General features: G+C 40.6%; 3 protein-coding genes and 1 long non-coding RNA gene across 5 annotated transcripts; 3 read left to right on the top strand and 1 right to left on the bottom strand.

Moving 5' to 3' along the window:
• Window positions 1–109: 109 nt before the first annotated feature.
• On the top strand, window positions 110–8,954 carry LOC311270470. The gene is made up of 3 exons (XR_014624263.1): window positions 110–563; window positions 8,494–8,662; window positions 8,819–8,954. It is a non-coding gene; the product is annotated as an uncharacterized lncRNA (long non-coding RNA).
• Window positions 8,774–11,648, bottom strand: LOC311270468 (uncharacterized protein). 2 transcript variants are annotated; one of them, XM_084375365.1, is made up of 3 exons: window positions 10,852–11,648; window positions 9,047–9,413; window positions 8,774–8,983 (listed from the first exon to the last, which is right to left on the bottom strand). In XM_084375365.1, exons 2-3 carry the CDS (start codon window positions 9,365–9,367, stop codon window positions 8,915–8,917), a joined length of 390 nt encoding a protein of 129 aa, XP_084231491.1. In that variant the 5' UTR covers window positions 9,368–9,413; window positions 10,852–11,648; the 3' UTR covers window positions 8,774–8,914. The 2 variants fall into 2 exon arrangements, with proteins under 2 accessions (XP_084231491.1, XP_084231490.1); XM_084375364.1 differs by having other exon boundaries at window positions 8,774–9,413.
• Window positions 11,649–12,606: 958 nt separating this feature from the next.
• Window positions 12,607–17,920, top strand: ppa1b (inorganic pyrophosphatase 1b). Its single transcript, XM_084375796.1, has 11 exons — window positions 12,607–12,781; window positions 13,499–13,563; window positions 14,939–14,992; window positions 15,085–15,204; window positions 15,299–15,385; window positions 15,541–15,667; window positions 15,754–15,881; window positions 16,178–16,263; window positions 17,225–17,300; window positions 17,398–17,437; window positions 17,545–17,920. The coding sequence occupies exons 1-11, from the start codon at window positions 12,721–12,723 to the stop codon at window positions 17,574–17,576; spliced, it is 876 nt and encodes a 291-aa protein (XP_084231922.1). The 5' UTR covers window positions 12,607–12,720; the 3' UTR covers window positions 17,577–17,920.
• Window positions 17,921–19,195: 1,275 nt separating this feature from the next.
• On the top strand, window positions 19,196–23,472 carry sar1ab (secretion associated, Ras related GTPase 1Ab). Its single transcript, XM_084375117.1, has 7 exons — window positions 19,196–19,277; window positions 20,394–20,464; window positions 21,122–21,241; window positions 21,333–21,398; window positions 21,484–21,587; window positions 21,690–21,821; window positions 23,332–23,472. The coding sequence occupies exons 2-7, from the start codon at window positions 20,407–20,409 to the stop codon at window positions 23,446–23,448; spliced, it is 597 nt and encodes a 198-aa protein (XP_084231243.1). The 5' UTR covers window positions 19,196–19,277; window positions 20,394–20,406; the 3' UTR covers window positions 23,449–23,472.
• Window positions 23,473–23,919: the final 447 nt, after the last annotated feature.

The following is a 23,919-nucleotide window of genomic DNA, read 5'->3' as shown; positions in this document are numbered from 1 at the left end:
GCCAAGGCAGGAAGCACGACACGCTGCGGGCGGATATGAAGTCAGCGGCGCGGTGCAGCAGCGGACAGACCCTGGCAGCTACTTTTTACACTTTGAGTGACAAATCTGTCTGTATTAGTGGAAATATTCCACAGACAGACTGACTTTATAATTGACTGTATTCTGTGATATTTCTTCCCCTGATCTCAATCCTTCCATTACACCTAAAGCTTTCATAACTTGAATAACTGGCCCACAGTCCAAGTCCTGAGGGGCAAGTGAGACATCCATTTTAATTCAAGTCTGAAATGATCTAAATGATTTTCTCTCCTGTTTTTATGACTAACGATCTGGTGGGGAAAAAAGGTTATGTCAGGATAATCTTTCTAAGTTTGTTATTTTTTGGGAGGGTGCTCGCTGCGTAACCGCAAAGGTGGAGCTGCACCAGTCAGCCCCGCCCCTAGTCGGTGCAGGCCCGCCCGTTGATAGACTTCCACAGCCAGCCTGCCCCAAGTGGAGGCAAGTGGTAGTAGTCGCTGGATTGAAGAGTTGTGAGCAAGTGATTGGACTTCAACTTAATGGCTGTAAGTAACCCAACGTAACATAAACATTGTAGCGGCTTATTTAATTCATAAAATAGTCCGCTGAGAGGCAAGCAGGCTCCTTACTATGACTCGCTGAATGAAAAACCATAATCCAGTTCGAGCTGTGTTTGTTGACTTTATTAACAGAAATTATGATCAAAATTAAATGGAAATTGCGGTCAAAGAAAAAATATAGGGCCTCGCTCAACCTTCTTTGTCTAATGCGACGCCGACAAACCACGCAGGTGAAAATAATGTGGGACCACACCCACTTCCTCTTACCAGGAATAATAAGATAAATAATAATAATGTGCACTGCCTAAACAAAAGAAAACAATTCAAAATAGATGCACATTTTGGCTTCTACAATACCGGCCCCTAATTATTATATTTCAAATAATAATTACAATTAAATGCTCACAAAATTCTAACACACAATATTTCAATATTTTGTGTAGATCTTCTTTCTTCTTTCATATGGACAGAGTTTATCAGTCTTATAAGAGGAGTGGTCTTCACCACCTCACTCTTAATTAATCAAGTCCATAGTCTAATTTGTGCGGTTGGTAAGGTCAATGTCAGGGGTCAATAAAAAAGGTCAATTGGGATTCGCCAAAAAATCCTCTGCTTCCAATAGAAGACAGATCTTGTTGATGGGTCTGTTCAGGAAGCCGGTCTTGGTCTTGACCTGAACATGACGCACAAGCCCCTTTTTGTCCATGATGGTCTCGACGATTTTGCCAGTTAGCCAGGAGTTTCGAGGTGCAGAGTCGTCCACGATGATCACGATGTCTCCTGGTGTGAAGTTGCGTCTGATGTTAGACCATTTCTGTCGTTCCTGCAGTTGGGGAAGATATTCTTTTGTCCATCTTTTCCAGAACAAATCTGACATATACTGAACTTGTCTCCACCTGCGGCGAGCATATATGTCTTCTCTCTGAAACTGTCCTGGTGGCAGTGATGGTGTGGTCTTAAGAAGCAGAAGGTGATTCGGGGTAAGTGCTTCAAGGTCATTCAGATCTGTGGAGGCCTTGGTGATAGGACGACTGTTAAGAATGGCTTCAACTTCACATAAAACTGTGTGAAGACCCTCCTCATCAAGGTTTTGCACATTTAGGGTGGAATTAAGAACCTTTCGCACTGATCTAATCAATCTTTCCCATACACCTCCGTGGTGTGAGCCAGCAGGGGGATGGAAGATCCAGTTGATTCCCTTTTGGAGCAGAGTATTATGAATCTGATCTTGATTCCAGCTTTTAATCGACTCCCTCATCTCACGTTGAGCTCCCACAAAATTGGTGCCATTGTCGGATCGTAGCTCTTTCACTTGACCACGTCTGGCTATAAAACGGCGGAGGGCGTGGATGAAAGAATCTGTGTCCAGTGATGATGCCACTTCAATGTGAACTGCTCTTATAGCTAAACATGTGAAGATGACACCATAGCGCTTCACAACAGTCCGTCCACGTTTCACTCCAAAGGGCCCAAAATAGTCAACGCCAACATATGTGAAGGGGGGTTCATCAGGAGAGACTCTGTCCAGTGGTAAGTCTGCCATCTGCTGTTGTCCGGGAGTAGCATTTAAACGCCGACAAACAACGCACTTTGACACAATTTTCCTGATTGATACGGTGGCACCAGGAATCCAATATTTCTGACGTAGTCTCGCTAGCATATGGTTGCGACCACCATGACCCACCTCTTCATGAACATGTCGAAGAATTAGTTCAGAAATATGAAACTCTTTGGCCAGTATAACAGGATGTTTCATCTCTTCTGGCATTGCTGCCCTGCTAAGTCGCCCACCAACTCTCAATACATCATTTTCCAGAATGGGGTTGAGTTTATGAATGTGGCTTGTCCTCTTCACATTCATTCCTTTCTTCAGACTTGAGATTTCATCTGCAAATCTTTTTCTCTGGCAAAAGCAAATAATCTCCATCTCAGCATAAGCCAGTTCTTCAACTGTGAGTCCACTGTTTTCCTGAGCCTCACCATTTCCTGTTTTCTTTCGTTGCAGATTTTCTTGGTGGGTGCTATCTGGATGAAGCTGAGCATGAGCACCATGTGCTTGTTTCCGTTTTCTGCTATGATGTAGAAGCGTTCTCTTAACTTTGAGAATCCATGCTACTGCTCTTTTCAAATCAGTCCAGGATGAGAAATGGTGGATTAGACGGGTTATTGGATCTATTTCATTTGCCTTTGCCTGAGTAGCATTGATGGTTATGCTCCTGACTTCAGAGTCTTTTGGTGAGATTTCTTCTAGTCCATCAGGATTTTGAGGCCACTCTCCTGGAGGCAGAAGAAGAAACTGAGGTCCAGATATCCAAATTTCTTTCTTTAGAAAAGACATAACTGGTAAACCTCGGGAGGCCAAATCTGCTGGGTTGTTAGCTGTGTTCACATATCTCCACTGTGATGGATGTGAGACTTTGGTAATTTCAGAGATTCTGTTGGCTACAAAAGTTCGGAACCTTGTGGTCTTATTGTTGATGTATTTGAGAACAGAGGTGCTATCGGTCCAAAATACGGATTCTGCTAGCTTCATCTGCAGCTCTTTTCTCCACATTGTGTCCATTCTGCTCGCCATGGTAGCAGCAGTTAACTCCATTCGGGGAATGGTGGCTGGTTTTAATGGAGCCACTCTTGCCTTCCCCATTATGAACCCACAATGTGCCTGGTCGTGCTTGTTGTGCAGTAGCAGATAGCTAACAGTTCCATATCCGTCCTCACATGCATCAGCAAAATGATGCAGTTGCGCGGATGTCACTGTTCCAAAGTTCTTAGGTTTAAGGCATCTGTCAACCTTAAAGTCCTCCAATTTATGAAGCTCTTGAATCCAACTCAGCCATTTCTGTACGATGGAGTCTGGTATTGTATCATCCCAACCAATCCTTTTCCGACACAAATCTTGCAGGATCTTCTTGGCAGTCAGGACTACAGGTGCCAATATTCCTAGGGGATCATATACTGAACTGACTATTGAAAGAATCCCCCGTCTGGTGAGAGGTCTGTCTTTAAGGATGATTTTGAACTTGAAGACATCGGATTGAACACACCATTGAACACCTAACACTCTCTCCACAGGAAGATTGCCACTGTCCAAATCCAGATTTTTCATTTCTTTTGCTCTCTCTGTTTCAGGTATGGCAGCCAACACATGACGATTGTTGCTTATCCATTTGGTAAGTAGAAAGCCTCCCTTGAAACAAATTGCTCGTAGGTCCTGATAAAGAGCTATTGCATTCTCTCCTGAAGCTGCTGAGGCAAGGCAGTCATCAACATAAAAGTTGTTCATGATGGTGTCTACGGCTTGCGGGCTGAATTGATCCATATTGTCCTCAGCGCATTTCCGAAGGGCAAAGTTCGCACAACTTGGAGATGAAGTGGCTCCAAATAAATGCACTGTCATTCTACATTCCACCATGTTCTGACTGTAGTCTCCATCAGGCCACCATAGGAACCGTAAAAGGTCACGGTCTTCATTTGGTACTTTCACCTGGTGGAACATTGCTTCGATGTCTGCAGTGATGACGACAGGTTCTTTACGGAATCTAGTTAAGACTCCTATCAAAGTACTGGTCAGGTCTGGCCCCTGTAGGAGCTGAGAATTCAATGAAACTCCCTGAAATGTCGCTCCACAGTCAAACACCACTCGAAGTTTTTTCTTTTGTGGATGCCAAACTCCATGGTGTGGCAGATACCATTTCCTGCCATCACTGCGTTCCAAGACATCACCTGGCACCATCTCTGCATAACCTTTAGATAACATGTCTGACATGAAGTTGTTGTAGTCCAAATGAAAGGTAGAATCTCTTCTAAATCTTTTCTTTAGGTTTAGTGTTCGTTGTTCTGCAACACTTCTATTGTCAGGCATGTGGATTTTCCTCTCCTTTAAAGGTAATGCAATGCAATAATGACCATTGATTAGTTGGGCAGATTTTGAAACTAAATCCAAGAATTGTTGATCTTCCTTTGAGGGTTCTTGGGCATCCCTGATGCATTCAGGAAAGTCAGTCTTGAATTGTTGTTCCCACAGCTCATCGAGCTTCATGACTGCTATCCTGTTCACATTTATCACAGACTTCTCTTGAACATAATTTCTTCCTCCTAAAGGGCCATTCACCGTCCAACCAAGCCTGGTTTTGACAGCATAAGGTCCGTCTCCCACACTGCGTATTACATCAAGAGGTTCCAGAGCCTTTGGTACATCTGATCCAATTAGCAACTCTATCTCAGAGTTGATTTCAGGCAGATGAACATCAGTCATATGAGGCCACTTATCAATATCATTCTGATGTGGGATGTTTCCTTTGTTCACAGGCATAATTTTCTGAGTGTATATGCTTGGCAGATCACAAAAATCATTGCTGTCCAGTCCACCGACTTCAAGGCCAGAAACGATGTTAGTTTCAACCACTTTCCTTTGTCCCATAGTTTGCAATAGAATACTTGATCTCTTTCCCTGAAGATTAAGCTTATTCATTAATCCTACTGTGCAAAATGATGCAGTGCTACCTGGATCGAGAAAAGCATAAGTATGCACAGTCATGTTTCCTTTTTTTGCTTTAACTTGTACAGGCACTATTGAGAGCTTGCAGTTGTCTTCACCGGCCCCACTAAGACCACTTGTCTGAACAGAGGCTACGGCGGTGTCTTTAGCCCCTTTCTTTGTTTCTGCCTGCTCTTTGTCCATGTTCTTCCTTCTCTGGTGGATATGCAGCATTTTAGGATGCTTTAAACTGCATATATCGCAACCGAGTCTCTTCCTGCAGTCTTTGCTGATATGTCCCTTACACAGACAGCCAAAACAAACTCCATTTTCTTTCAGGAAAGTGATTTTCTCACTATGTGCCCTTTTTTCCAACTGTGGACACTTCTCCAAAGCATGTCCACCTCCACAGAACAAACAACTCCTATCCACAGGTGAGTTTTCCTTTGTTCCTCCAATTGTCTTTTCTGCAACCGTCGCAGTCGTGGCAAAGATATTTCCTTTTATCCTTGAATGAGGCTGTGTCTTGGACCTCCTTCCATTTTGGCTCGTTGCATCCTTGATGTCCCCAAATAGTGGATCTGTTATGATTTTTACTTGCCTTTCCAGGAAATCCACCATGTCTTTAAAGGTAGCTTTTTGATTGTTTTTCTCCTGGAGATCACAGGCCACAGTTCTCCATTTATCCCTCAGCCGGTAAGGCATTTTCTTTATGATGGCTAGCATATTAGCGGGCATGTCAAGCTCATGCATGTAGCTGACATCCTCCATGGCGTTGCAACATCCTCTTAGAAAAAGAGTGTATGCCTGTAGAGCCTTTGTGTCATCTGGTTTTATTGATGACCATGATAGAGCCTTCTCCATGTAAGCTGTAGCAATTTTATGCTCATGTCCAAAATGCTCCTGAAGTAAAGATTTAGCTTTCCTGAATCCTCTGTCAGAGGTCATATGTAAGCAACTCCTTACTAGTTCTCTTGGCTGTCCTCTTGTGTATTGTTCCAGATAATAAAGACAGTCTCTGGGATTGTTGTTATTGTTTTCAATACTGTGTTCAAAGGATTTAATGAATGTTTGGTACTGAAGTGGGTCACCGTCAAAAACTTGAATATCCTTCTTGGGCATGGAAGACAGGCACTGTTGTTGGACTAATAATGCAGTGATTTCATTTTGCTTTTCCAAGACAGAGAATATATTGTTCTGGTCACCATTACTTGAGACAGGTAATGTAGTTGGAGATATCACATGTGCATGTTCACTTGGATTCCTGGTGCTTAGTTGAAGCGTCGAGGGACCTGCGGTGAAAGATTGGATTTGCCTTGCAGCTCTGTCCGTACCTGTTATCTTTGTTGATTGTGGATCACATACACTGTGCTTTAAGGGTCTTTGTCCATGTGTATGTAGGCCAAGTATCTGGGGTTCAAAAGTATCAGTATCTGTTTCAACATCAACTGGTTTCTTTTGTTGTTGTCCTCTCTCAAAATATGATTCCATACCATCAGACACTTTTGAAAGGTTACTTCGTACACTGGATCCTTTTGTAGCACTTAATACTTTCATTTTGGCCATAGTAGCAGCAATGTTTGCTTCCAGTTCCAGTTGTTCCTTTTTCCTCCTCAGCTGTTCCTCCTGTTCCTCCAAGATGTGCTTGTCCTTCAACAGGTTTTGTCGTACAATAAGAGCAGCCATTTCAGCTTGGGCCTTTAAATGTGCAGATGATGCTGTACTTGAAATTTTGGAGCTTGAGCCAGATGAACTTTTCTTGCTTCTTCTGCTTCCAATATTTGACACACTGTCACTTGGCTGTATTTCATCTTGTACATCAGATGTTGCCTTAATGTTCGGTTGACGTAAGGGAATGTCATATTGGTCAATGTGGGCAATTGTTTCTTTTAATTCAACAGGTGCCTCAGGTGAAGTGGGAGAAATATCTGTATCTGCAGCCATTGTTAGTTCTGTAGTCACGGGACCTGTTTGAGGAAACGGCCTTCCAGTTTCAAACAGCCATTGTTTCGCATCTTCCATAATATCTGTCTTGTATTTTGTTACATGTTTAAACCAGTCACTCTGGGTTTCCTGTTCCTTTCGAGGAAGCAATACAATAACTGACTCATGTGCGTCCTTTGCATTTTTGTACAGGTGAGTCAATTTCTCCAATGTGAATTGCACGTCCTTTGCATTTTCATCATTTTTCATGAGCTCTTTAATTTCCTTTATAATCTCTTTAATTTTTTTCACATTTGTTTGTCGTTCCTTCTGAAGACTTTCAATTTTGCAAGCCAAAGCCTTAGCTGTAAGCTTGACTGGTCTCCTCTCATCCACTTCGTCCACTCCTTTAGTGTCACTCATTTTGCATTTTCCAATATGCGAGTTTCATCCACAAACACAGCAAAACACTTCACTGATAAACCGCATTCACAACAGCTTAACGGTCGTCAGTACGATTTTCCATTGCATTTTCCATTTCAACAGAGCACGGCAGTCAACGCGTATCAAGCAGTCAAACCAGCTCCAAACTTTCCAAAGACGCGCAGCGCAGGCCAACCAACAGTCCCCAATGGACAAGCGACAGCTCCTCCGACTGTGTTCAAACTTTCAATATACACAGAGGGAATTAAAACAGCCTACCGCTTCCCATGGCCGTGATGCGCTGCTGCTGAAAGTCTTCGCCTCGGCATCAGTCAGTGCGTCTCCTCCATCCTTCCTTCCGGAGAGCGAAAAGTCAATATAATCCAGTGTTCATTCATTCCAAAAAACTCCGCTGCGCTTGCCGATGCGATCCAAATTCTGTCCGTGCCGAGAAGTTACTATTTTTTCTTTGACTAAGATGTAGCGGCTTATTTAATTCATAAAATAGTCCGCTGAGAGGCAAGCAGGCTCCTTACTATGACTCGCTGAATGAAAAACCATAATCCAGTTCGAGCTGTGTTTGTTGACTTTATTAACAGAAATTATGATCAAAATTAAATGGAAATTGCGGTCAAAGAAAAAATATAGGGCCTCGCTCAACCTTCTTTGTCTAATGCGACGCCGACAAACCACGCAGGTGAAAATAATGTGGGACCACACCCACTTCCTCTTACCAGGAATAATAAGATAAATAATAATAATGTGCACTGCCTAAACAAAAGAAAACAATTCAAAATAGATGCACATTTTGGCTTCTACAAACATAATTATTAAGTGTTTAAAATGTTTTCCAAGACATATGTCATTATGTCGACGTAAGCATTACGTTATTTTTTTAAACGTTTATGTGCGGTAAATTCGGCGGTAATTACACTCGGTAATTACGGTACATGCTAGACTTTCCCAGTGCACTTGATAAGCACTAAAAAAACAAAATAAAATAAAATTGTGCTCAGTGTGTGTATTATGAGAACGTATAGTAACTTTTTTTCATATTGAAAATGTGCGCTTGTGTGTGTTTGACCTGCACAGATGCATCAGACAATACTGAGGAGAGGGCAGGATCCCCTTCTGTCTCTCAAGCGATGCAGCGAGTGTTGCAGCAGCTTTCACTGCACTTTTTGTAAAACGGCATTTGCCGATTTTTACAAGGTCAGATACCACGTAGAAAATCACGTGAGCATTGCTGTAAAACATGAAGGTATGTAGGCATTATTTCAAGTTTCTCAAGTCAGTTCCCTACTCTTGAAATTCACGTAGTTAGGGCTGGTATGGGGTGAAGTCTGTTGTGCTACTTTGCATGAAGCATCACTGTACACAAGACAGTTTATCAAATCTGTTCTTTTTTCCATTTTAGATTTTGTCATCGTGAAATGCAACCTGGGCTGCAGGGAAACAGCACATTTTCATTGTTGTTATTGTCCGTCAACTATACTCCGGAGAATGGCTGTCATCAAACATCTCGGTAATTGTAAGGACAAGTTACCACCACCTTCCCCATCAGCAGCAGCACAGACAGCACCTCCTCCTCCTCCACCACCAGCACAGACAGCACCTCCTCCTCCACCACCAGCACAGACAGCACCTCCTCCTCCACCAGCAGCAGAGGCAGCACCTCTTCCTCCACCAGCAGCACAGACAGCACCTCCTCCTCCTCCACCACCAGCACAGACAGCACCTCCTCCTCCACCACCAGCACAGACAGCACCTCCTCCTCCACCAGCAGCAGAGGCAGCACCTCTTCCTCCACCAGCAGCACAGACAGCACCTCCTCCTCCTCCACCACCAGCACAGACAGCACCTCCTCCTCCACCAGCAGCACAGGCAGCACCTCCTCCTCCACCAGCAGCACAGGCAGCACCTCCTCCTCCACCAGCAGCACAGGCAGCACCGTCGTCGTCATCATCAGGACGATTAAAGGTCCGCCAGCAGGTGAAAGTGATTTGCAACCACTGCGGCATCACATTAAATAAAAAGAACTTGCAGGTGCATATTAATAGAAAACACAGGCCAAAAGGTATACAGATTTCAGAGACACGGCACCTGTCATGTCAGTGCATTGATGCTACATATGGCATCTTTGCAGTCGACAAATCATTCTTCAAACCAAGCTCACCAATACATGTACAGAAAAAAACCTGGGGTACAAGCCAAAAACAAATTTGTGAATTGGATGATTGCAATACAAATTTGGAATTTGCAGTGAGGAGTGGAATTCCGCCATACGAATGCATCCATATAAAATCATTGACCTTTTCCCCCAGATCAGACACACCCCCCATAATTCTGGAAGAGGAGGTGCTGTCAGACATAGTGACTGCCAAAATATTTGGGGATGCGAGGAAACAGAGCTGCTTGAACCTCCAGAGAGCATCTGCTGCTGCAGGGGTTCCTCTCTCTGTTGATGTCACGGTTGGAGGGCCTTCCTCAAAAAAATTCCTATCAGTATTTGAGCCGAAAGTGTCATGCTACAGCAGACTGGGGAGGGTAATGGTGGCCTTCGACATGAAAAAGAGGTCATGGCACTGCCCATGTGCCAAACCCAGACAGTTGTGCTTGCACAAAAGTGTGGCAAAATGGCATCTCTTTCAGACAGACAGACAGAGAAATGTTCATGACCAAAGAGAGTGCCACTGCCAGTGGTGATGCTGCTGAGACAAATGAAGACCCGGAGGACAATGCAACACACAAAGTAATACTGTTACCAGAACAAGACTGGTACCCCGAGATATTTAATCAATAATGCATACTAAGAAAATAATAAATATAGTTGTTATTATTAGTTCAATAATAATATTGATTGCCTGAAACTGTTTCAGCAGTCTACTGTATCTTGAGCCGAGGTTATGTTTTTTCCAGACAACAGAAGGGGAAACAGGCCATGGGACACCAGTCCCCCCCCGGCATAGAATATGTGAAATGCATATTGATTTGTAAGCTTGTTTTGTATGTGAAAAAAAGTTCTAAAAAAAGAAAAAAAAACAAGGGTTGTTTGTGTTTAACTCTTGTTTTTTTTGAAAAAGTATTTTCAATAAAAACCAAACATTAAAGAAAATGATTATTTGCACGATAAATTCATTCGTTTGCAATGAAGTTTAAAAAAAGAAAAAAAAAAGTTGGCGGGGCTGACTCTGGTGGGCGGGGCTAACTCTGGTGCAGCTCCACCTTCGTGGTTCTGCAGCGAGCACTACTTGGGTATTTTTTTCCATCTGTTAAAATCACAAAACCCAAAATATTTTTGATGAAAAAAGAAAAAAAGAATTTAGCTTAGAATAGAAATGTATCCTAGTAAAACTTTTTTCCCACCGGATCGCAAATCATAAACACAGGAGAGAAAATCATTTTGATCAGAATTAGAAAATGGATCATCAAAAAAAAACCATAACTCACCTGCCTCTCAGGGCTTCTGATTTGCCCTCATATTCAACCCAAACTTATTTTTGAAGGCCTGAAGACTTTAAATATCCACCTTTATACTTTGTGGGCTTCCTAAAAGCTTAACAAAATGTAACTGTTGCCTGTCTAACAAAGTGAAATCAATCCCACTGGTTCAATGCTGCTTCTTGAACAACAAAGTTGCTGTTTGATATGGGGGGATTAGTTTTTTTACTTGTTGCAATGTTGTTTATACTTGAATATGTGAGTATCAGTCTTGGTTACAAATAGAGCCCGACTGATATATCGGCTGGCCGATATTAGGCATTTTCCAAATTATCGGTATAGGCATTTATAATGGCCGATAAATAAATATTTCAAAAATAAAATAAAAACGGACGAAACACCCTTCAACCATGTTATGAGTGTTGGCGTTGCATAGTTTGTCCACCAGAGGACACTCTACAAAGTCCCTGTTGGCAACACCTGTGTTTAGAACGCCACAAACCCTACAACCAGCTGATCCAGCCAGTCGGGCAGAGCACACCAGTTATCCAAGACTGAGATCATCGTTGAAGTGTGTTCATGGTAATAAGGCAACTGTCACGAGAAATACATTGCTTGAATAACAATTAAAAGAACATCCCCATCAGTTCTCTTAACTCAAATAAGCGTGACAAAATTTGTGACTACCATGTCCAGTTTTGCTGCTGTTACATGTAAGCCGAGAGTGAAACAGAATTAGCTAGTAATTTTGATGTTCCTCTGTTCTGTTGTGACAATAAAACAAACAAGTTTATTTTTAAACTGCATTATCATATTATTTCAGTGAGGACTCATAAATAACTACAAATAACCAATGTTACGGAAATCTGTTGTATGTTTTGTTATGCGTTTCTGGATTTAATATATATATATATATATATATCGGCCAATATATCGATATATCGGAATATCGGATTTTTAAATCACCAAATATTTGTATCGGTATCGGCCTTAAAAATCCTTTATCGGTCGGGCTCTAGTTACAAACGACATGATGAGAACACAGGCTACAACACAGTCTCCCCTGGGTGCTGATCTCACAACACTCTCTTGTACTCTCTCTCTTGTAGATCACTTGTCGCTGAGCAAGGCTGCTCTCTTCTCTGCCACCTTTACATGCTCACAGACCTTACCTGGCAACAATTAGTGCAGCTGATGAACAATTTCGATACTTCAGTTACACAGACACTCGGGTGGGTTTCTATTTTTTTTTACAAAGACACAAAGAGAGAAGCTTCTCCAGGCTTTTATCATTACACAATATCATTACATTTTCACAACAGTCACTCCTATATAGGGTAGGTATATTTCATCATGTTTCAGAAGCTATACGCAGAGGAGCATCTTAAGACAACAACTCCCATAACAATGTTAATACTCAAGTAGGGTAGTACTGCACCGAAGAACAGCACTGTCAACACGTCAAATTCATCATATTTGTATTTTTTTTTCAATTGAACAATTTCAAATGTACAAACAACATGTCTCAAAGAAATTTTACACAAGACCTATGGAATCAGGTGCATTTGAATAAAACAAAAAAACAAAGAGAAAAGAAAATGGACGGGAGATTGAAACAATATTAAAATACATTATTAAGAAAATGCCTAGTTCATAAGAAATGTCCTTTCAAGTTGATCAACCTTCAGAATACATACATAGGAAAATGAGATAATCAGATCTGTTCCAATATTTACGACAGCCCGTGAAGGCGTCAGTGGCAGTTTGCGCAGGCGCAGTGTCCTCACAGTCTACGTTACCAACTCTTCAGCGCAGTCGTCTCCTTCCGCCGCCATCCTCCATCCCAGAGCCAGACAGCAACACCAACCTGCACTGAACATGAGCTACAAAGTGGAAGAGAGGGGAAACCCGAACTCCCTGAGCTACCGCCTGTTCTTCAGTAAGTACAAACCGAGTAGAAACAGCACAGTTTTGTCTTTGTTTGCTACTTTTGAGGTGTGTGCACAATCCTCACAGGCCGACTGCAACTTCCCACGTGTCACCTATTCATTTACTGTCGCTGCTTGTTTAATCATGTCAGTAGTAGTGTTGGCAGATGGCCTGAACCGGGACAAAACATGTAAATCCACACTTGCTTGGATAGTTGAGGTGGTTCGGGTTGCGCTGTTTGAAGTTGCGTCAGCCAGTTGTGCCGGTTTTGCTGGGTAACACTGATCTGTAGTGGGATGAATTGGTTTCAGACACACCGACCTTAGACCTTTATTGTTGCTTGAGCTTTCTAAAAGGAAGTTTGTGACTTCTCAGGAAGTGCTTAGTCACGTCATCTGTAATTAGACTATAAAAGCCTGCAGTTGCTGGGACAACGCCCTCCCTGCTGTAACACGTTAATAAACCCATTGTTATTGATAAGACACAACCTGTTGGACGAAATGCTCTGCAGCTGCACGTACGCATGAGTGATTATGACCAGAGGACGTGAGGAAGGCACTGTTTCTCACTATTGTTCCAATAGAACTCAAATAGTAACACACCTTCAACCAAAAGTGAAAGTGATCTCTCTCTCTGCAGTCCACTGAACATGGTGACATAATAAACCTGCTGTAGGACACTCGGTATCTACCAGCCATATTCACCCAGTGTTTAATCTGATTTACAGAAAATGCTGAAGGGAAGTACATCTCACCATTCCATGACATACCGATATATGCTGATGAGAGTCAGGTAAGGTCACCCGTACCCCATTAATATGTAACAATGTGTGTGTACCCTTTAAACCTGAACACTAGTTAAAAGGCCACCTGCGTTGCTGCTAGGAATGTGTAGATTTGCAGTTAATTAAAGTATATCAATTACAGGTGTCAAACTGTTTAAAGGGGCAGCTCACCTCAAAATCAAAAATACATATTTTCCCTCTTACCTGTCGTGGTATTTACCCACCTAGATTATGTTGGTGTCATGTGACGGGTTTTGGAGATATCAGCCATAGAGATGTCTGTCCTCCCTTGACTATAACGGGCTCGCTCAAGCAGTCAGACAGATTTCAAGCTGTCTTTATAAGAAACACTCACATGCCATTCGATCTGATTTATTAACATGTTATCAGACCCATAAATCTAATCTAAATCTAAATATCAGTTTGTTGCTGTATATAAATCAGCTGAGCAGACCTCTTCCTCTCAAACTACTTCAATAAATTGAAAACATTACCAGTCAAACACAGAGGAAAGAAATACAAGACAATGGCTTTTGTTATTAATCACTTTGATATTTAGACTGTAGGACTTCACGTCTGTACAGATGCTGTTTGAAAAATTCTCCCACTTACTAGATAAGTACTTAGATAATTAAATCAGTCCAATATTGATATATACAAGACTACAACTAGCCATTGTTTATTGTATGCAGTTAAAAATTCTAATCATTAGAAAATTATTATTATTATTATTATTATTATTATTATTAGCGTATTATTAAAAATATCTGCCTTCTCTTAAATATAATGGAACTAGATGGCACCCTGCTTGTGGTGCTCAAACCGCCCAGACCTGGTTACTCAAGATAATCCACAGTGTTGGATGTAACAATAATGGCATCCTCCTCAGCTGATTGTAACGTTAGCTAGCTTAGTGTGCTAGCCTGATGATTGGTTTTAAGCTTCTGTCTGCACGGGGATACAGTTGGCAGGTGTAGTCCGGGAGATAGAAAATAGTTCCTACACCAAAGTGCCCACAGCAAGTCATCTAGATAGATAAATAGTACTACAGTAGGAGTAAAAATCTGTATTTTTTGATTATGGGGTGAAGTGTCCCTTTAAGTATTTTGCTCCTGAATAGAAAGGCCATAGTCTGTTTGCGAAGGCAATGGCCTTTACTCTACTCTTTGTCAATGCTGTGTCAACATCTCCTGTGATTGCAGTGGATTATCTAATATCTTATCTTTCTGGAACACTGAATCTTTTTTGTGGAATAAATGTGTAGAAATCCAGAATATAGCGTATTATATATAAGCATTATGTGTATGTGTTGTTGTGTTGCATACTTTTCCAGAATAATGTAGACATTTTTATGATTAAGAATTAGATAATTGTCTCTTGCAGAACATCTTCAACATGGTTGTTGAGGTACCAAGATGGACAAATGCAAAGATGGAGGTATGAGTCTCAAATAATGTTCTACCATGTGAAATGTACTTTTCAGCACTAATTACATCTTTAAAAGTAACAGCGATGCGATTTATTTTCAGATCGCTACAAAAGACATCTTGAACCCGATAAAGCAAGACGTGAAGAAGGGCAAGCTGCGATATGTTGCCAACGTTTTCCCGCATAAGGGCTACATATGGAACTATGGAGCCATTCCTCAGGTTAGATTTTTATTTCAACCTAGAAACTGTACAACAGCAAATATTTAGTAGTTTTACATAATCAAGCTGACATGCTTTGTTTGTGATGTTTCAGACATGGGAAGATCCCGCGCACAAAGACGGAGACACCGACTGCTGTGGCGACAACGACCCCATCGATGTGTGCGAAATCGGCACTAAGGTACAACACTGGCTTATGATTTCACAGCCTTGTTGTTCACCTTTCACTCAATCATTAAGTGACACTGATTGCTGTCTTTATTAATCTTTGTATGTATAATAATTTCATGGAAAAGGAGAATACTGCTCAAGTGCAAACTGAAATGTCCTCCCCAGGTGTGTTCCCGTGGCGAGGTAATCAAAGTGAAGGTGCTCGGAGTCCTGGCCATGATCGATGAGGGCGAGACTGATTGGAAAGTGATTGCAATCAACGTAGATGACCCTGAAGCCAACGACTTGAACAGTAAGCATCTCACTTTGTTCCCTTGTTTGAGTTTGCGAACAGTTCTGCATCAGCCGCGCTGAACTTGTTTCTGTATCGTTGTTCAGACATCAGTGATGTTCAGCGCCTGAAACCTGGTTACCTGGAGGCCACGGTCGACTGGTTCAGGAGGTACAAAGTGCCAGATGGGAAACCAGAGAACCGGTTTGCCTTCAATGACGAGTTCAAAGACAAGGTCTCCACCAAACACATCTTGCTTAGTCATAATTTGTTCAGTGGCAAATGGATTGAGATTAATCTTCAGCACTTTCTGCTTTGTCAATATCACCCTGCTCCCTTTCAGTGAAGTCACTCTGCTGTGAGAAATTAAGCTTTCTAGGAACTGCAGTGACGCCCTTGTCTAACTTTGTGCAAAGCACTGCAACCTCCACTTAGACTAGAATTACAATAGACCTGTATACGTATTGTTCTTGTATGGATGTGATAAACCTTATTTTCAGCTAAGCACTTTTTTTTGTGTGTGTGTTTCAGGACTTTGCAGTTGAAGTAATCAAGAGCACTCACAAATTCTGGAAAGACCTCGTTGACCAAAAGGCCAACGCTGGTGAACTGAACTGGTAAACACTGTTCTTAATGATAAAAACAGTATGTCTACAACTAACAATTAAGTTCATCAATTAATCTTGCCAGTTATTTTCCTGATTAATCATTTTGTTGTACACAAACTAGTCAGCACTGAGTCGTGCTGACTTGTGTACTTAATGTGCTGACTGTGTACATAACATGCTGACTTGTTTGTGTCTGTGTACAACTACTCCACGTGCCATTAATTGCCCCCGGGGACAAAAGTATTTTGAATTGAATTGAATTGAATTGAATTGGTCCATAAAATGTAAACAAATTGTGAAATATGCTCATCGCAGTTTCCCAGAGCAGAAAATCTTCAAATTGCTTTTTTTTGTCCAACCAACAAAACTCAAAAACTCTTTGTTTACCAACATAAATGACAAAGAAAAGCATCAAGCTGAAACCTGCAAATGTTTGATATTTTTGCTTGAAAATTACTAAAACATTACTAAAATAGTTGGCAGTTAATTTTGTTCCTCTTGATTAATCAATTTTTTCGTTGCAGCTCTAGAATATTTTTGCTTTGAGAACAAATGTACACTGAAACTAAGACAAATATGCAGGGATTGAATGTGACTAAGTACATTTACTCAAGTACTGTGCTTAAGTACAGTGTTGAGGTACTTAAATAAATATTTGTACTCCACTTCATTTCGGAGGCAAATGCTATGCTTTTTACTTCACTGCTTTTATTTGTTAACTTAAGTTACTAGTTACAGACCCTAAGTAGCACATTTTTAAATGTATCAGATAAAAAAAAAAGTAAAAAATAATCAGTAAAATGCTGATAGGCTGATAAAAGTTCAACCCATAAATATATAGTATAAACATGTGTAAATATATGTACAATATACTTTAACTTGTACTTGTTTTACTTAACTAAATGTATTGCTAGAAAACTAGTGAAGTACATCTAATATCAGATACTTACACTACACAATGTCTTTACAGCAAGAACACGTGTGTGTCGGCCAGTGGCAGCCCTTTCTGCTGCTCCGTAGATGAGGCTAAAGCTGCTATTAGTGAAGTAAGTACAACCCTTAATGCAACATCTAACATTTCAATACCAGGTCTCATTCCTGCTTGATTGTTATGTCATAACTGATGTTTCACTCCATTTTTAGACAAGTCCGTTCGGAAAAGAAGAGCCTGTCCCCTTATCAGGTAGCATTAACCTTAAAATAAAATATTTCTCTAAAAATGTCAAGATTGTTGACTTTCTGTTGAACTTGATCTGATGTGAGACTGACTGTAATGTTTTTGATTTGCAGTAGACAAATGGTTCTACTATGAGAAGAAGTAAAGCAGGCGCTGGTTGGATTGGAGCAGAGTGAAAGGCTCATCTCTCAGGAATACTTGAAGATGGTCTTACGTTAGGAACCAATGGGATGACGGGATGGAACATGGATGGTTGGGCCTGGGTTGTCTGATTTCATGTAGATAGAGAAGGTAACTGTTAGATACTGTAGAGAATGACACTTCAAAAAAGTAATCATGTCTTGACCAATGAATTTTCACCTATTTTACAAAGATCTCATTGGGAGTTGGTGCTGTCATAAACAAAGTACATGTACAATGCCCAGTAGAGACTTGCTCTGTATGAGACTCTGAACTGCATTAATAAAGCTTCTCGGGTTAAATTATCAATGTCAGTGTCAATGTGTGTTTCTTTGTTTCGTTTTCGTTCTCGTTCTTTTTCATTTGGACAAAAGTTCTGTCATAGTTATAATGCTGCCATCTAGTGTTTAGTGCCACACATTACTTTTTGTAATGAAGTAGGGTTCCATGTATATTCAGTTTCACATAACTACTGGTGTTTGTGGTGTGTTTTCGGTCTTTCTGGCTTTAATGTTTTGTTAGGAAAGTTTACTATCAGGCTTGTGTGATTCCTTTATTTCCCTATTTATAACAATAGTGGTAGACTGCAAAAATCACAGATAGATTCAGTGTTTGTATGGACACTAAAAGGAAAAAAGACAAACTATAAAGAAAGAAACAGCAAAACATTGAGCACAATAATAGAATTTCAGATTTTTAACAATGTGGTGGCAACATTTAATTATGTAGGTACTCATGATATTTTAAGGGTTTATAGCAAAAGTGTAAAGTCTTCGGGGAAAGTAAACATGGGAATTCTTTAAGAAATTGGCATTTATGAATAACATCTACTCAAAGGGATTATAACATTAACATGGAAATAAACCTTTGGGTCCTTTGCATTAAAAATAAATGACATCTTTAATAGAAAATTAAATTGTGTTTGTATTAGATAATATTGAAAAAGACAACATTTCTAAAATCTCTTGAGCAAAAATGTTTACATATGACTAGATCAGTGCATGTGTTGAAAATCACATCTAACATTTACCCACATTCTGCAGTAAGATTCCTGTTGTAAAAGACAGAAGTGATCAGTGGTAGAAAGAACATTTACTCAAGTATACTATACTGAAGTACAATTTTGGGGCACTTACTTAACTTGAGTATTTCTATTTTATGCTCTGTGCTGCTCCACTGCATTTCCAAGGCAAATATTGGGCTTTTATTCTGCTAGATTTATTTGATAGTTTTATAGGTTTATTGACAAATGATGTGATTATTATAGATGAAAACAAACATTAACATTAATACATGAATAATTTATCCAATTATATAATTAACAGTAGCCTATATATATTATTCTAACACGGGCCAATTTGTTATAGGAATGCTTTTATTTTGGTAGTTTTTAGTGTATGTTGATGCTAATATTTTTACTTGATTATTAAAGGAGTTTTATTTACACACTGTTTTGTATTGCTACGTGTATTTAAGAAACAGCTCTCAGCACTTTTCTGGTTAACATTTAAGAAAAGTTTTACTAATATGCGCGCCCCTCCCGCCTCAGCCATCCTGATGACGTATTTCCGGTTAACTGTCAAACTCGTAGGCTTCACGTCAGTCGACGGGACAGGCTCGGACCAAAAACCAGCGGACGGACAGTTCAGAAATTCGGCCGACTAAGGTAACACCCTAAATATTTATTGTGTTTACTCTGTGTTTAAGTTTTGTTTTGTGTTCGTTGAGCCACTTTCCTCACTTTACAATGTCACTGATGTAGTTTTATCCTCCTGGAGCTCCTGCGCGCTCATGATGTTGTTATCTAAATGTGTCATTGTTTACCATGTAACAGCTGATGTCGTTACTTCTAGCTACAGGTGATAAGCCGAACAGTGGCACTAATCATGAAATCACTGGAACAATCGTTTCTGATGAGCTCTGTCACAGTTTAGCGGCCTGTCGTCTTTTTATTGTGTTATTTCTGTATATTTCATTTGGAATTCTGAATTGAGACCGAATGAAAACTTATTGCTTTTTATATCATGACTACCAACATGTTTGAGGGTTAACTCAGCACAGAGAGCATGTTGTGTTATAGTATTTAGTATACACAGGTAGGAATTAAATTGCTATACTTTATAATAAGAGTTTGGTGTTTACAAATGACCCAGCTGAAACATTGTACCATAATGTAATCAACAATCTGGTAATTTCCTGAAGCCTTAGTCACTGAAGGCCTCTGCAACAAGCACATCAAGTCCCACACGGAGTGACAGGTGTTTGTGAGAGTGTGTGTGTGTGTGTGTGTGTGAGTGAGTGAGAGAGAGAGGGAAGCAGGGGGCGCCTGCCGAGATCAAGTGTCCTTGCCACAACCTGTCATAAAAATAGTCAGAGGAAGATCAGTGTGACTCGGTGAGACAGCCCTCAGAGCAGACTAGCATCTAAAAATCATCTATGGCCCGTTTGTTGCTCAGTTTGCCCCCTTCATCTCACGCTTTAAAGCTGCTGTGATTACACAGAGCTTACACATACCACAAGAGTAATCCAGGGTCAGGAATAATGAGTAACAATGAGCTTCAGTGCAAGATTCTGTAATGCAACCGTGTCCCGTTGCAACAGTGCATTAAATTCTGTACTGATTTGCTAATTCATTCTGTCTTTGTCAGTATGTGCCGTGTTGGTATGGTGGGATGTATGCTTATGATGGGAGAGGTGCCTTGCTGGATTTGAGCTAAACCTTTGCTGTGTTTTTTTTAATGTGCTGTTCCAAATAATTTCAGTTATATTATTTGTTTTACAGGAAATCAAGAAAAATGTCTTTTATATTTGACTGGATCTGCAGGAGCTTCAGCAGTGTGCTGCAACTATTAGGTAGAGTATCGTACAAAAATAAAATATGTCCAATATTGTCCAACCTTGTGAATTAATAATGTGATTTTACATTATTACCTTCCTCCATTCCACCTCTACTTTAGAACAAAAATGCGTGAAATGACAGAGTCAAACTTAAACGGCTGTAGCTCATGATCCAAACAGACATTAAGCATGGGTAAGGTCTTGCCAGAAGGGAAACTACTTGAAGTTTCTTGTGAAGGTGTCAGAAATATTAGTTGTATTACAGAAAGAGAGCAGCAGGTCTCTGAAAATGGAATTATCATCCTTATGTCAGTGGAGGAAGTTAAAGCTTCTGTTTTGGATATCGTTCTTTGTCATATTGCGATTTTGATAATATTTTGAATAATTGTGCAGCCTGAATTTAAATGAAGTATTGTTATGGTATTATTCTGATTAATTTTACATTGTTGTTTATTTCACCATTTCCAGCCCAACTTGAATATATTTTTTCATATTACCTATGTTTCTGAAAGATACCAATCAATGTGCATATTTAATGGAATTCCTGAATATGACAAAAAACCTTTACCTCCTGCTCATCATCCTCTTCGAGACTGAGATTAGAAACAAAACTCAATCTAAGTTTATGGTGCGTTTATCTGAAATTCACGTTTGCGTTCTTTTTATCATCAGGGTTGTACAAGAAGACCGGCAAGCTAGTGTTCCTTGGACTAGACAATGCTGGAAAGACAACGCTCCTGCACATGCTCAGAGACGACAGACTAGGACAGCATGTGCCGACGCTACATCCAAGTACGTCCAGTGACATGTTGTCAGTTCACAAATCAGTCTTTTTTCATGTTTCACCACTTAACTAAAGTCAGTGCTTCCTCTCTGTCCTCAGCATCCGAGGAGCTGACCATAGCTGGAATGACCTTCACAACGTTTGACCTCGGAGGTCACACGCAAGGTGGGAACAAGGAAAAGGCTGTTTAATGTAAAGGCAGCTACCACTTGTGTGTTTCATAAATACTGAAACTGTGTTTCTCTCACAGCACGAAGGATCTGGAAGAACTATCTCCCGGCCATTAACGGTATAGTCTACCTGGTGGATTGTGCTGATCATGAGCGACTAGTGGAGGCTAAAATTGAACTGGATGTAAGTTAATTATATTAATTTCACTTGTATATCAACACACAGCACAGTTTCAACAGCTTTCACTGATAGGTCTGCTCTCTTTGGTGATTGTATTGCCCACAGGCACTGTTAACAGATGAAACCATCTCAAATGTCCCAGTTCTCATCCTGGGGAATAAAATAGACCGTCCAGAGGCCATCAGTGAGGATGCACTCAGAGGAATGTTTGGTCTTCATGGACATACGACTGGAAAGGTAACAAACACATGGATTAAAGGGAAAGTCTGGGTTGTATGAGGTCTTTTTGCGGAGTCAGTGTATTACTTATAGCAGATTGCAGTTGTCACACCCCCAATTTGGAGAAGCAGCAGGAGTACCAGTGTAGGAGGCTAAGAAATGTACTACTTTGGAGGATGGCAGCATAAAAATGCATTTTAGCCACCTATGAAATGTCACAGAAAACTTCATGATCAGTTTAGGTGAATTCTATATTCAGAATATTTACAGTGCTTCATCATGCAGCCCTTTCCGAGGAAGAACTGAAGTGGATTTATATCACTTCCACCAAAGCCACCAGTCTCCTCTGATAAAAATAGTAATTTTACCTCGCAGAAGAACATAGGAGTTGCCGTTCTACTGCTGCCTCCATAAGTTAATTTTCATGTGTAACTGTGAGACTTTGGTGATTCACATAATAACACAAACTGATCAAAGCAGTGGTAGACCAGCAACTCTGCTGGGTAAAATGACTGTTTTTGTCTGGTGACTTTTGAGAGACCACAGATGCATGTAACGGCTTCAGTTTCCTGTGGGTAAAGGCTGTCTGATGAAAAGGTAAAGCGGTGAAAGTCTCCATAGGTGGGCCTTCTTTGAGGCTGCTAAAATAAGTTCTGCCGCTGCCCCACTCAGCAACAGTACATTGCTTTGTTGCCTCCACCTGTGCTCCTGCTGCTTCTCCAAATTGGGGTCATGCCGACTGCATCTACTGTAGTCAAAACAATGACTATGACTATACCACTTCAAAAAACCAGAACCAGCCCTTTAAAGATGTGATTGAAAGTCTACCATGTTTTTTTTTTCACTACATTGTTATTGGATCCATCTGTCTGGCAGAAAGTAGTAGAAACATTAAAAAGACATATTTTCTGGAGTTAGAGATCACTTCCTTACTTTTCTTTGTGACTTCAGTAAACAGTGCATTTGTGTTCATGATGCTTGGTCATTGAAGGACATTTTTACTGCATAGCAACAACAGTGAGCTTCATAAATCTACTGTAGCGAGGTCAGACCTACCTACCTTCAGCACAGAAGAAAAAGCGCTGTCATTCTGTGATAGTTGAAAACTTTGGGTTGCTTGAATTTTTAATACAAATCTGACTTGCCAAGGGCAGAAGGGACTGTGCTTAGATCACCGCTGCTCTTGTTAAATAATAGAGTGGTAGTGGGGGGGTGCTATACTGTTGAGAATCATTTGGCACATTACCTATCTCATTAAAATTTTTCATTGTTAGTGTAAATCTTGTTTACCACCTGCTGTTTCTCAGCAAGAGACGAGAAAGCAAGACGAGACAAGAGAGCAAAAGGAAGGAGGATGCAGTAGTGAGCCATTTGGAAAGCTTGTTTCAGTGATCCATGTCACTGAGGCAGCTCTGTGCCCCATCTCACATAAAGACAGTTACGGGTTTTAAGTTACTGATCGTACATGTTCAATGTTCATGTTACAAGATGTTGAAATGTTTGGGTTTTTTCTTTGTTTTCTTTTCAGGGCAAAGTGTCACTGAAGGAGCTGAATTTGAGGCCGATGGAAGTTTTCATGTGCAGCGTGCTGAAGAGACAAGGGTATGGAGACGGTTTCCGCTGGCTCTCCCAGTATATTGACTGATTCTTTTAATAAAACTTAACCAGATTTACTGTGCTGCCTGTGCACACAAAGACATTTTCCACACAAAACTACCTGCCATAGAGAGGGAGAGAGAGATTTGATTCAATATTTAGGACTGTGCCAGTAGGAAAATGTGTTTCAAGTAGTGTTTTGTTTTTAATATACCCTGTTTTTCATGCATTCAAAGATGTCATATGTATCACACCACAGCGAGACAAACATTAAGTTATGAATCTTCATACTGTATTGTTCAGACTGTGGAGAGTGTGGAGAATAGTCTTCATGGTGTGGTTTCTGCTGTTACTTAAAGCCTGTAGAGAATTTATGCCGCCATATAGAACATGTCATCGCAGTGAACCAGTTTCTGACCCGGGCGTATTTTTAGCTGCTGGTGTAGGCTTACAGTGAAGGTCATTTTGGTTAACACTATGTGCTTGGAGTTACTCTTCCTTGATTGAGAATGAATACTCT

Source organism: Pagrus pagrus (assembly GCF_965226575.1).
Source record: "Pagrus pagrus genome assembly, chromosome: 15".
Taxonomy (NCBI): Eukaryota; Metazoa; Chordata; class Actinopteri; order Spariformes; family Sparidae; genus Pagrus; species Pagrus pagrus.
Note: the sequence above shows the minus strand (reverse complement) of the source record. Positions and strands in the feature narration are given on the sequence as shown.

Excerpts from the sequence above, each read along its gene's own strand:
- sar1ab (XM_084375117.1), top strand. The coding sequence starts at position 20,407 with ATGTCTTTTATATTTGACTGGATCTGCAGGAGCTTCAGCAGTGTGCTG. Across the intron at positions 21,399-21,483 it reads CCTCGGAGGTCACACGCAAG|CACGAAGGATCTGGAAGAAC; the intron begins GTGGGAACAAGG and ends TTTCTCTCACAG. Across the intron at positions 21,588-21,689 it reads AGGCTAAAATTGAACTGGAT|GCACTGTTAACAGATGAAAC; the intron begins GTAAGTTAATTA and ends TATTGCCCACAG.
- ppa1b (XM_084375796.1), top strand. The coding sequence starts at position 12,721 with ATGAGCTACAAAGTGGAAGAGAGGGGAAACCCGAACTCCCTGAGCTAC. Across the intron at positions 14,993-15,084 it reads GGACAAATGCAAAGATGGAG|ATCGCTACAAAAGACATCTT; the intron begins GTATGAGTCTCA and ends ATTTATTTTCAG. Across the intron at positions 17,438-17,544 it reads AGAGCCTGTCCCCTTATCAG|TAGACAAATGGTTCTACTAT; the intron begins GTAGCATTAACC and ends TTTGATTTGCAG.
- LOC311270468 (XM_084375364.1), bottom strand. The coding sequence starts at position 9,367 with ATGATGACGACGACGGTGCTGCCTGTGCTGCTGGTGGAGGAGGAGGTG.